General features: G+C 38.7%; 1 protein-coding gene across 13 annotated transcripts in view; it reads right to left on the reverse strand.

Annotated features, from left to right (window-relative positions):
• Window positions 1-14,059, reverse strand: part of ERC1 (ELKS/RAB6-interacting/CAST family member 1) — a 277,355-nt gene that overhangs the window by 156,017 nt on the left and 107,279 nt on the right. For 7 of the 13 annotated variants that reach the window (XM_077178195.1, XM_077178199.1, XM_077178196.1 and 4 more), the window contains 2 exons: window positions 13,042-13,077; window positions 5,713-5,906 (listed from right to left, as the gene is read on the reverse strand). In XM_077178195.1, coding sequence (XP_077034310.1) covers window positions 5,713-5,906; window positions 13,042-13,077 — 230 coding nt within the window. The remainder of the gene's footprint in view (window positions 1-5,712; window positions 5,907-13,041; window positions 13,078-14,059) is intronic. The other 6 variants (XM_077178201.1, XM_077178198.1, XM_077178197.1 and 3 more) reach the window with 1 other exon arrangement.

A 14,059-nucleotide genomic window follows, 5' to 3' on the forward strand; every position in this document is an offset into this window, starting at 1 on the left:
TTATAGCCATACCATCTCCCAAGGTTAACTTTAATGGTGATGATTATGACTTTATAAACATCTTTCTTTAATTTGACACCATATCTCTTACTTGAAATTATTTATATGCCTTGATGTGGTTCTTGCTTAGGAATGCTCTGAAAAACTACTTAAAAATTCACAGAAACAACAAACTTGAAAACCAAAGACAATTATTCCAAGGTATGAGTAGCAGTTTGAAAATAAGTATTTCAGCTTCAAACTGTTGACTTAAGCTTAGGGCATAATTTACTAGTACAGTTTCCTTTAGACTATTCTAGGAAACTGTAAAGTTGATGGAAAATACAGCTAATTTCTCTCTCCATCTATCCTTCATAGAACACTACACAAACATATCTGTCTTAAAGACAGAGAAAGTAAGATACTGCATTCTACTGTCCACATTTTTCAGCACTCCTTTGAGATCCCCCAATGTTTTTTCATCTTTTATTTACTGTTGGGAAGAAATATTTTAGATGAGGGGTATACCTTTTGGCTGCTACAAATCAAAAGTTGGAACATTTCTTCTTCAAAAGGGCATCCTTAAATTCTTTTCAGGAAAACTCTCCAAATTCTCTTTCTTAAAATTGCCACTAATTCCAGCTGTCCTTAACAGGACTGCTGGTATTCCACAGCTGAGTGCTGTCCTCCTTTGCTCTCAAATCAAAGTTTCCTTCAGGAAAAAAAAACCCAGGCCTTGTGTCCTTGCAAGAACCTATCTCATATAGTGAGCGTGCCAAATGAAAATCAATTTTAAGCCTGCAACTGGAACTAGCACTTGCATATATATTCACTCAGTGCTCACTTCTGAAGAAACATACAGAGATATACTTCCTGCCACTTCTCAAGTACAAATTTCTTATTTGCACAATATGTGCATACCAATAGAGCTGTGTATAAACTACTGTATGGACTGTGTATAAACTATTCTGTGTACAAACTACTCTGAAGGCTCTGATGGCCATGTCCCAGATAAGGAGCATTACCTTTTGTTTGTTTTCTTATTAGAGGATAATCCTCACAATAAAACTCAATAATAAGTCAATACTTGTAGAAACCCAGGGCACTGGGAATATTTCTCTGTCTGCTCTGGGATGCCCTGACTCCCAGGGGAGCACTGACTCTGACCCTCATTCATGGAGAAAGTTTCCTGGACTTCAAGATAGACTGGAATCCACAAAAGTCTGAAATAGATTATAGAGAGTAGTGTAGGTGTATCACTCAGTGAGAAATTAAGGTTTTGGGATTTTTAGTGTGTTGTGGATGGCAGCAAGATGGAGGGCACAGGGTGTTGTCCTGAATTTCTTCTTCATGCTTTTTTTCTCCATGGGTTTGGGTGGCATTTTGTGATTGGGCAGAAAAGTCCCCATTGGGGGCTCTTTGGGATCAGTTATTGGGTTAAAAGGGAAAATAATCTAGGTGCCAGTTCTTAATTGGATAGTTTAGTCTTAAAAGACCTTGGAACGAGAGACTGTTGGCCATTTTGTGCCTTGCTGCTGAACTCACAGCAGTGAGACTGTTTTACTGATAAGAAATAATAAACACCTGAGTCCCAACATAAATTAGTGTCTCAAGTGCCTTCAGTCCAGACCCAGAGAAACTGATAAACTGACCTCTATCAATGACACATTTTAGAATACTTGAAGAACACTGACTTTTAGCTGGTTCAGGCAGGTAGGTAGGTAGCAGAGATCAGAACCAAAGGCAAAACACAGCAAGAGAATTAGAATTAAAAAGCAACAGCTTCTGTCAAGTTTACATCAGAGAGAACAGCAGCCAACTTCCTTTGGACTGCGGTCACAACCAGCGCTTGCACTCGACATAAGCAGGTGCTGTTTGACCTAGAGAAAGAAGCAGCATCGCAGCAGCCCCAAACAGCAGCAGCAGCAGAGGCCACATTGCAGCCCAGAGGAGGAAACAGAAGCCTTGAGGGCACTCACTTTCCCAGGAAGTCCCACACAAACCCCCCCAGGTGTTGCGGTGCGGGGACCGACACCTGGCAGGGAGGGTGCGGAGAGCGGGAGCCGCGCTTTCTGAGGAAAGGCACAGTCACAAACACCCCCGGGGGAGCAAAACAAAACAACACAACTCGGGGAGCAGGGGGGGACAAGGGGGAGGAGAAAGCAAGGGAGGAAACAGAACACAAAATGAAAAGTTACAGAGAGACAGGAGGTTATGGGATGGCAGTACAAAAAGCAAACAGTTAGTTACAAAGGAAGTGAATAACCAGACAGCTACAAAACCTCTACACCACCACAATAGGGGGCACAAATAAAACTTATGGGGCTGTTCACCCACAGAAGAAATGTGGACTTAGGGCCCACCTTCCCATAAGAAAAAGCAAAATCCTCCCCACAGAGTATATACACCAATGAGCTCATGCTTTCCACCTTGTGTTGACTCTAGAATATTTTTCAAATTTTGCATAGCATGCACTGTAATTCACACATTTTTTTACATATCTTTCATCTGAAAAGCAATGTCTCCCAGTCAGTAATTGCAACAGCTGTGGAAGCATTTCCCTCTTTATGTTACCTTAAGCACAAGGCAGCTTTGCTTGCATTGAAAAGGTTAAAAGAATAGTTTTCTGCTTTCAATTTCATCTTCCTCTCCCTACTGTCTTTTCTCTTTCTCTGTTCCCCTGAGCACACCTCCCTAACAGGTGACACATCTCTTCTGTGGATGAAGCTGGGATACCATTTCTCTCTCCCTGACAGCATACGGTCTAGTTGTCACACAGAACTAGCAAAAGGGAAAACTACAAGGAAGAGAGACTCTCTTTTGAAAAATCCCATTTTTTTAGTACAATTCTTCTCTGTATGTGACTCTTTTCTTCTCATCTTGCTGCACATGGAACACTGACTGTTCCTGCTAGGAATAGCAATATTTGCTGTTTAGCTTGCTGACAATTGCTTCTGCAGGCACTAAGACTCTTCTTTGCACAACACAGCTTGATCAGCTGTACAAGCATTAAAAGTCAAGGTAATTTCTAGCTCACTCTGCATGGACCACAGTTTAGGAAAGGCTTTTAAAAGGCAAAATTATCTATTTTTTTTCCTGGAAACCAGGGCTCTTCTAGCTCTAAAACATGCATGTAACATGCTTTGATATATAGGTTCAGACATGAAAGAATATTTTATAATCAAGCATTGTAGATAAAAACAGGACCAACCTACACATGAAATAGGCATGATAGAATCTCTGCTTTATGCAAAAACTCACAAGAAGAAAGCAAGCTTTCAGAGAATAGTTGTTTGGGGGAGCAGTTGAAAACAACTAAGGTCAAATAGAAATTCCAACGATTATTCAGAAAAAGAGAAATTACCAGTCAAAACCTCACCATAAAGTATCTGGAAGTTTCTATCTCTTTCTCCAGTGCTGTGTTTATATCACAGTTACACCTGAAAAATCATTTCAGCTGCTGATGCTTGGCTGATTCACCACACTAACAGCATCCAGATTAGATCTCTAGAGCATGAAGACTTTTTCTATTTCCACTTAATGAATACTCTTAGATTTTTCTCCTCCCCTTAATTTATTTGGCTGCTGGGAGTCAGACAATAAAAAAAGCTGTCTTTTCTTTTGCATAGTCAAAATACCCATCCTAATTACTAGAAATAAGAGAAAACATATTCTATCTTATCTCAGTACTGGAAGAAAAGATAAGTTAAAAAGAGAAAAGGACCACCCGATTTTTTGTAAGACTGATGATCAGGTGCTAAGAAGGAATGGATAAAACTGAATAGTCAAAGTATTTACCCAATTGTTACAGAATGATATCTACTCATTTGGGGGTTCTATGTTTTCATAGTAGGTGAAAGTGACTGAAACATCAAGAAACTACCACGTAACAGGACAAACAATAACTGCTTTGCAGATGTCTAGAAGTGCATCTTTTCCAAGAAAAACTAACTAAACTAACTTTCTAACTCTTTGAAGATGGTGCAATTGCTTCTATCAATAAAAATAGATCCATCCTAATTTCTTTCTTTGTTATTTTTCCTTTGTAGACTATAATTTTTTTTTTTGTTTATAGGACACTTGTGACTATTCAATTTTTGATGCTGCAATTCAAATCATTATTAGTTTCTGAATGCTAATAAAATAAAAAAGTCAACTTGCATTAAAAGCATATGTAAGAGAATTCTCTTCCTGCCATTTTAATCTCCTCTAGGAATCAGGCTGAGGAATGATACATATTTCTGACTTTCTTTTCCTAAACAGTAGTAACTTCTCCACAAAGAAAAAAAACAATTAAGGCACTATGAATATATCCCTTCCCCCTATCTTAGTTCTGATAGAAGTTTGCTGCTTGTACCTGTTCCCAGGTCAACTTGCCTGCCCTAAAGAGGATGACATGGGGAATGTCACACCTGAGATGGAGACTGAAAAAAATCACACAAATGAGTGACTTGTAGCATTTTCATGTCTATACTCACTCAACAGTATCAACCTATTGCCTGAATGTTCTGCTGTTTGCATTATGTACCAATGGGCTGAACAGTGCATCACTTAGGAAAAAAGGGAAGACATTAAAAAAGAATATATCCTCACTCCTGAGTGTTTGAGTTTATGCCATAGGTATGAAGAATTAAAACAACTTAAAGAAAACTAACAGGATGTTGCTTACAGCCACAAAGAGAGAAGAAACCTGGCTGGCAAGCTGCATTGTACATGTCAAGGAAAAGAGAATGGACTCCTTAGAAAAGAGTTTTTCAAATCATTCAGAGGGGCCCATAATTTGACAATTAGCAAGCCATGAAAAATAATCACTGATGGCAGAACCTGAAATGTCCTCCACATAGTTGCCCCAATCTTCCTGACAGTAAATTGTAGAATAGTTAAGCAATGGAAACACAGAAAGACTATTCTGGCACAAGACAAATGGGAATAACCAAATTTCCATTTTGCTGCTCCAAGTTGGGAGTGGTAAAGTAAACAAAAAGCCCCAAACAGGTATTACTGCCCAGAAATTTGCTCTTGGCCTACTGTAAGATGAGAAAATGACAGAACACAGAATCTAATTCAGGTTTTTCACAAGATCTATTACTAATATTTGTGATATAAATGTCATGGAATCATAATAAATTTCAATTTTTTCTAGGGACATTATAGTCTTCAGCCTCCTGGCACCAAGAGAAAGATGGAAAATGCTGAAAAGTGCTGAATCAAGTTTTGCTTGGACAAAAGTAAATCTGCTCATCAGGCTTCACTTGGGCCAAAGTTTACCTGTATCCCTACCAGTACTGAGTTATTAGGCCACTTGTCAGAAAAACCTGAGTAAATAATAATACAAGCTCTGAAAAGGCATTTTTCTTATTTGTCTCTGTGAAAGCCATGCCTGAGGAATTTATTGTATCAAAACAACCAACTCTTTTACAAACACACCAAAATTCCAGCAGCTTTTACAACCCTCTCCATTCCCTCATATCTCTATCTACCCTTCTAGTTCTACCTGTATCAGCCCTATTTTTGGGTAGCCGGGTAAGAAAAAGCAGATGGTAAGACACCCTTTTCCTAACAATGTAGCAAAATAAAGGACCAAAGAAAGAAAAATTATAAATAGACTAAAAGTTTCTAAAAGACTTTACCAAAACAGACACTTTAAGGTTTTTAAGACAAGAAAAACGACTTATCTCTAACATACTAATGTGAGTTTTTTTGCTCCTCTTTTAACTCTTACACCATCCTCACCTTTCCAGCTCTGCTATCTTCTTATCCTTGTCATTCTTCTCGTTCTCCATCTCTTTGAGGATCTCCAGGAGCCGATCCACCTCGGCCTGAGCCTTGCCCGACTCCTCGCGGTAGCGCGTCACCTCCCGCTCCAGCTGCTGCAGGCGCTCGCCCAGCTCGGGACTGGCCCTGGCCTCCAGGGCTGCCTCATGAGCCTGTCAGAAAAAGGTGCAAGAAACACCACTTCACTCACACGGAGCGCTGACAAGTCCAAAATGTCACCTGTGACAGCTCCAAAGTGCTATCTAGGGAGCTATTTCAAAATGGCAAGGTTAATTATTACACAGGAATTATTAATTATTAATTATTAATTATTACGTGGGAATATGAAAGGCCTATGCTATATTTAAGTATGGGGAAATACTGTGCAGGAAAATAAAAATTTAAAACAAATTGAGCTTTTTAAATTCAGCTTTAAAAAATACATGACTTTTAATCTGAAACAGAATCAAAAAAGAAACAGAAATATGAAAAAAAGCGTTAACTTCTTTGAAAGAAGAAAAAATAAAAGCACGTGTGAGTGTAAAAGTTCCTAAATTACACTTATAAACAGTTATTTAAGGTATTTTTAACCTATTTCTTCTAGAAAAAGAAATCAGAAGTTAATAACTACATTACTGTGCAATGTGTCAGACCTTTGCACAAATGGTGCTGATGTGCTCAAGCCCTTGCCAGTTCTGTGAGCCACACAGACCAGAGTGTATGAGCATGGCTACTGAAATTATCACTGCTCAGTTATCTAGGAAATACATTGTTCAAAATCAGGCTATTGGGACAAAAAGTACCTCTGGACTGAGGATGACGTGATCCCAATGAAGAGATTGTTTGGGGAGGTTTTTTAATGGCTTGGTTTGTTACAAAAATCACTAATTTATTAGTAAACCTAATTCAATAACTCCCAAGAGCATGTAAGAGACAGGAAGAATGCAGTATTAATGCTAGAAGTTAAACCAGCAGACTAAGGGCTATACTTTTTCTCTCACCCTGCTCCTCTGTTCTTGAATCTGAAACTGCAATTTGATATCAATTAAAGCTATTTCAGAATTGCTCAAAATTGCTTCAGTGAATAGCAAGTTTGATGGAACTATTCTGCTGATCAGGATTGCCTGCAAAAGCCCAGGCCTTGCTCTTCTCAAAACAAACCTACACCAAAAAAATAAGACTACAGACTTTTCTCCCCTCTGTGTGCAGCTGTGGAAAGTTGTTTTACAAGCTGCCAATGTTCTGCTCCAAAGCACACTAAGTCTAGATCTGATAGTATAGGACTCTGTTGCTTTTAAGGGTAATTGGAGAGTACTACAGCAGTAAAAAACTCAGGGCAGAAAGCTGCTGCTTCCAAAGAACCAAATAGCAAAATTATATTTGGCTAAATCTGTTTAGTTATTCAGTAAAACAAGACTGGAGGAAAATATCCATTCATTGACTCCAACATTTTTGCCTTGAAGTGTGTAGTTTTTAATTAGTTTCTTTAGAGCCAAGGCCACATTCTAGTAGAATCCAGGAGACTTGTGGAGCAGAATATTATGGGACTGTGGAAAGTCTTGATGCCTGTCTTTCATGGGACTGACCTTGGGATGGATCTGGGTTTCCCAAACAAAGGAAAGGTTCATGTTCCAGGGCCTTAGCCCTGCAGCTCTTGTCTGAGGGTCAATAATAAGCTGTTGTGGCTTTCTTTTGTTTAAAAACAAGAATTCCAGAAAGCTGATTAGGCTGGACAGTATTTTATCCTAGAAAAAAAATGCCCCAGGTCTCCCAGGCAGATGTCAGCAAGAGTGCCCAATAACCAAAAATCATGGAAGAGTAGAACCCTTTTCCTGACGTAATGCATTTAGGAACACTTAAAAGGCTCCCTACTTTTGGGTGACTTTCTAGTCAAATCCTGACACTCCTGTGTCACTGAACTGTGAGACTGAAAACCCTGCATCTGGGCTTCTGGCTGAGACCTGGCCACAAGTGCATCCCTGTGAGCTTTGCAAAGCCTTTTGGAGTTAGGGCTGTCACTGCTTCCAGATTCCTTACTGCCCCATAAGCACTCCAAATCACACGCCCTGGGAAAGGGCTCTCCACAGCAAGTGCAAGTGTAATTAATGCCCTGCCAAGAGGATGCAGACTCCAGGAGGAAGTGGCAGCAGTGAGACTGACAAGTGTGTCAGCCCCACGAGCAGCTGTGAGCACCAGGGGACACACTTGGCTTTGGAACCAGCATTGGTGGGTGTTTCTGAAATGCTTTTTTGGGATTTCCAGCCTGAGGAAATCTGAAATATTTTATTTCATTTCCTTTTCAACTACACCTTAAATTTCAAAAACTCCCTCCAATCTTTCCTTCCCAAACACAGGGAATTGGGAATACTGTTTTTGGGGTCACCTATGCATCAACTGAGGGCATCAGTATTCTCCTAAGAGACACTGAGTATAGAGTTAAGTCTGGTTTTCACTAGACAGAGCCCGAGTTCTTCTGTACTGGATTTAGGTATGCTTCCAACATCTCAAATTGTTCAATAAATACTCCTCCAGGCTCTTTAAAGTCATCCAAAATACATGATCAGATAATCAAGAAACTTCTTTTCAAAGAAAACAAAGTTAGGCTGTTAGCCTGGCTTATTAAACTCACTAATTCAAAAGAAGTTATAAGACCTAATGCAATTTGACTGTCAGAACAGTCCTGATTTATTTCACTCTGCTAATAAAAGCATCTCCACAACAACCCAAGAGACACTACTGAGAAGAGGAAATAAATTTTCTTTTCTAGAGAATTAGCCAACAAGTCAGTGTGCCTGGTTCTTATAGAACCAAAGGGCTATTTACAGGACATAAATTATTGGTTAAGACACGTAACACATGTTATTTGTATATAATGCACATAAGTATGGATACTTTCACCTAACACAAAGAGAATGTTATGTGATATGCTGTAAACTGGAGACCACTTCCTGCACTGTGAGTTACTGACTGAGTGACTTTGGTCCATTTTGTGGGTTTTGTACAAAATATGTGTTTCATGACCGTATCTAAAATCCTACTGGATTCATTTATTGTATAAGAGAGAAAACCAATGCATTTAGAGCTTTCCCACAAACTCACATCAAGATCTGGAACAGATGAAATTGGCTACCTTCCCTGTGCAAAATAATTAATCTTGTTTTTTTTCTTTTAACCAAAAAGCAAAACACAAATAATGAATTCCTATAGTCACAGTAAAAAAACACACACACAACCTGCCCTGCCCATCAAAGGTGTACACAAATTCCAAAATAAGTACTAATTTCATTTTTGAAGCAGAATCAACATAAGTGACAAATGCACCAATAGTTTCTCCTGTATTAAGAGACTATATGAAGTCTACCTCATAGGTTTGACTTCAATCTCTGCCTGACAGAGCATTTGTAAATCTGTAATTTTAATGTAGTTACAAACAAATGTGATAGCGTATAAAAGAAGAATGACAAAAATTAAATAAATGTAGAAAGCAGCCTGCTGAGGGTGAAGGGATCACTGCACTTTCTCATCCCTGCAGATCATTGAGTTTACCTGATCAGAGGCTATTTAAACCCTTCAGTTGTTACTCCTGACTCTGGCATTAGCTCTGTGCTCCTGTGTGCTATCAAACAGGTGAATTAAAGAGCACAGCCAAATTCACACATTTCATTCTGCACTGATCTGCATAAGAAACAGTCACATTTCAGCTGGAAAGCAGCACCCTGTTAAGCTCTGCTTTACTAGTAAAGCTCATCTGATCAGTATTAATCTTTGCCAGTCTGAATTCAGTTCCAAATTCTAAGTGGTTCAGGGCTGAGAATAGTTTAAGTTTACTACTCTGGATATGTTCTCCCAGTTTTTAAGAGGGACTGTAAAGGAAGAGGTGGTTTAACAGCTTTCTGCTTTCCTGCTCTCATTTCCCATCTGGAAACTGCTAAGTGATGGGGTGACTGCTTCAGGGTACCTACAGAACATAAGAAAGAGTGATTGTTCCTCAACAAAATAAATGTACTCTAACTTCTGCTTCCACAGAAAATCAGCTGACAAAGCCAACTTCTACAGCTAAAACAAAGATGACCAATGTTTCATAGAAATAACCAATATTTACAGATGGAGTGGAGTGGAAGACAAAACACATTAAAAAGAATTTTCTAAGTTGATATTTCTCATGCCAAAACCTCCTTTTTAAGAGGTAAGATAATCTTACACAGCTTAACGTGTGCCAGAGACAGGGAACATAACAATAGCACAGACCTAATTTAAAGGTTCTAAAATGTAAATAAAAATTCCAAACATTATGACCAAGACTCCAAATCAATATTCCTAAAATATTAACTAAATCAAACAGCAAATAACTCATAGCAAACACTTTCTACTTTTACCTATGAATTGAGACAGTAAATTCAGTTTAACATTTCACATACAAATGTTGCCAAGAACTTTTGGCCATGAAGTAAAAGTTCCCAAGAACCTGAAATCCCATTTTAATCCACCCTCCTACCTCCAAGGGAGCCTCATGTCTCCTAAAAATAGTAAATGCACACACAAATACAAAAATTTATTATGATTATTTACTGCAAAAGACATACACTTTACCCATCTTCTGTACTAAAGGCAGAAAGTCAACTGATAAAACATTTGTGCTGTCTTCTATCATGTCTTTATTAGTTTTAACAGAATTGTAAATTCAAAAAACCATCAGGCTTTTTCCTCCTTTAGTTCCAAGGCTCTACACACCCCAAACTGTAAAAAAGCTTTTTGAAAAGGCAGTAATGGAAGTAAAAGGCGCAGGAAATTGTGATATACCATGTACTGTAAACTTGAGTCTGTCACAGAGTGTTATTTGCTGTCCTTTAACCATCTCTACATGGTTAGTCTTTGTTAATGGATCTGCAAATTTCTGACACTGAATAAGCAAGTGTTTAGTTGGAATCAATTCATAAACAAATTATTTTCTTTATGAAGAATCATAAAGACAGGAAGACACCTCAAGAGAGGCAATTTCCATTACTTAAAAAAGTGATTTCTTCAGAGAGATGCAAGTTCCCAGAGATGCCATTAAACATAAACCATTTGCTCTCTTTGGATTCACCCCAGCACAGAGTGGGCAAAGCCAGGAGGGAAATGCCCACAGGACATTTCTCTTTGTAAATGCATTTTAACCCCCTCACCTGCCTCCTCTGATCTGGCCCTTACTCACCTGACCACTGTTTTACAAAATCAGGACACAAGTAAAGAACAGATATTCAGTACCAGTTTCTGGATATTCAATGTATGGCTTTATAAGCTGCTTATTCTTAACTGCAACATGACATTAAAAGAAATAATTACCCAGTTTTCTTTCTTATGACAGCACACAGATGGTCTGTATGCCTCATAAGAGGAGAAGGGGTTTGGCTACAGAGAGCCAATCCCTACCATGAACATGAGCAGGTATCTATTAGCCAGGTGAGCTAGGTGGCAACCAGTCACAGCCAGCCAAATTTGGATGTGGAGTCTTTGGAATAGCCTACATAAAGAACTCTGGACACCAATAAACTCTCTCTGCTCCATGAAACCCTGATGTCCTGTTGTGTCTCTGTCTCCCCCCACCACAACACTTTCTGTCATGCTAATCACAACTAATCACTTCTTAACACCGCCAGTGGGAAATGAGGATGCATTATTAAACCTGTTGTGCAGGGGAAAAAGCAAAATGGAAATATATCCTGCCTTAGTCACTCAATGCTTTCCTGCTATTACAAAAAGCATTTTACCATCTTATTTCTCTGGATGATTATCATCTCTCATTTATATCTGGCTCACTCTAGCAGCATTTGTCATGCAATATTGAAAACAGCAAGACTCTAGCAGACAATAATTTAGTTATGAAATGCTATACAAATTACCTCACAAGGAAAAATGAGAGAGACCACACAGTGTGACACTGGCCATTTTCTGAATTTTGAGTATTTAGTTTTTCAAAATGAGTGTTATCTTCACAAGTTTTTCTGGGAGGGGTAGAGCAGGTAAGGTAATTTTTTTTTTTTTTTTAGCTATAAGAATATCAAGGAGAAAACTTCTCCAACTTTCCACTACATGAGATGATGTTGAGATCATCAGACTGGAACATTAAAAGCCACCACAGAATCATAGAATGGCTTGGGTTGGAAGGGTCCTTAAAAATCATCTCATTCCAACCTCTCTACTGTGGGCAGGGACACCTTCCACTAGACCAGGCTGCTCAAAACCCCATCCAACCTGGCCTTCACAAAGCCTCTTGTACCTCATCCTGTGTGCTTGCTATATCATACTGGAGAATAAAACACACAGTTTGCTCCAATATCTTCTGTGTTCTGATTTCAGAATAATGAGCCTCAAAAAGTCTGCATGCTATTAAAGATTTTGTAGAGAATATGCTCTCCTGACACAAATTCTTCTGCCTATTTGCACTGTACCAAGTACAATCTTTCCATATTGTATCTCATTTTCTCAACTCCTTATTGACACTATTTAGCCAGGTTTAAAGAATTTCTCATATGGAATGCCACAAAAATGGAACAATCGCAAGCCCCAGAAATTTTCTGACCCTCAGACAATGATTGTCAGGATAGACAACTCCATTTACCCTGAACACTGCCAAGAGTAACACAGGTATCAAAAAAGTTCTGTAACACCATTTTTTATGCACAGAGCCACAGAAGAAATCTCTGATGAAAACCACCTTGGATTACGTAATTTACAGTGTCAAGATATTATTACACAAACACTCCTTGACAGGAGTGCTCTTTGACATCAAACAGGAGGCTGGAAACAGGATCCAAAATTAAACTGACACAGTACCAGTGAGCTGAATGATTACACAAGATTTTAAGCAATCTTTCAGTTGCTGCAACTCGGTTGTTATTTCTAATGTGCTGCTGTGCCCAGTGTTACAGAACGCTTTCACACAAGAAGCTTGATTTGCATGGAAATTCCACCTTCTTGCTCTGAAAATGCACAGACAATGGAGATGACAGAAAAGCTACAGGACATTTCAAGCACCAGCAGCAAGGGGAAACAAAACACAAGACACGATATTAAGCTGTCCAAACAAAAATGCAGTTAGGCCAAGGCAGTCAAACAGTGAAAACATCTCAGAAAGCTTTTTGGGACATGACTGGTCTGACATCCCACTGCTTTTTGTTTGTATCCATGCTGTCCATACCCACTATACCAAAGGAATTCACCAATACACTCTGTGTTGGCCCAACTATAAAAGCACAGGTGAATACACATGCAACACAAAAAATTAAATGTGCTGGCAACAGCCTCTCAGATTGCCAGGGAACTTACTAGCTTGGATGGATGACTCAATAAAACTTCAGGGTGCTAAAGGGAGAAAGAAGATAGGAAAAGATGGAGAAAATTTGGGATAGGAACAGTGTGAGAGAGAAAAAGAAAAGATGTAACAAGCAAAGAATTTAAAATAATAACTGCAACATTAATTTACTAAGACAACAGAATCTTAATTAGTGGTTTTAGCATGCATTACTAACCAGCTTCTGGAACATGAGAAACATGGAGAGTTATTCTCATGCAAGTTCCAAATTTTACCTTGAATTTTTCAATTTAACAGATTTGTCCACAGCCCCCACATATTTAATGCAGCTCTTTGTTTGGGTTTACAGATGAGCTTCACAGATTGAGAAGGACTTTAATTCCTAGTGCTTCCTTTGTATCAATTTCAAGACAGCTGAATGGTCTAGAAAACTAATTCAGTAACTGACACTATCTGAATGCTGAACACAGTTTTCCTTTTTGCTTTTATTATAACAAGAAATCCTGATTTCCCTGGCAGCCTTTTTCCTTCTATGTTGTATATATCATTTATTGTCCCTTCGAAAAAAAATAATTATCAGCTGAGAACAAAAACCAGCCTCATCTACCCATATTATCAGTAATATTTTCAGCTGTGGGAGAAAATCCATGTTCACAAAATAAAAAGCAGCAGAGTCTGTATTAGATTAGCCAGGCTAATTCTTGGGAAAGACAGAATTTGGATCAACACTTCATTAAGTCTTTTTTGTTTTCCTGTTTTTTGAAAGATACGATCCTCCTGAATTTGAGGAAAGAACACCACAGCAGAAAAAAAAACCCCAAAAACAACCTCTGAGTATGCTTGTTGAAGGTAGAGGTATTTTCCTGGCAGGGAATCACTGCTAACTTTTTCTGGTGAAAAGTTCCTAGAACTGCAGCAAGGGGAAGTTTATTAACATATGGTTTTGACTCTTTTTCCTCCCTAAAAATAAGGAGTATATCTATAGGGAGAAAAACTATGCACTGGAAATGAAGATGGACAAAAATCCACTCA

This window comes from Agelaius phoeniceus, chromosome 5, assembly GCF_051311805.1.
Source record: "Agelaius phoeniceus isolate bAgePho1 chromosome 5, bAgePho1.hap1, whole genome shotgun sequence".
Classification (NCBI taxonomy): domain Eukaryota; kingdom Metazoa; phylum Chordata; class Aves; order Passeriformes; family Icteridae; genus Agelaius; species Agelaius phoeniceus.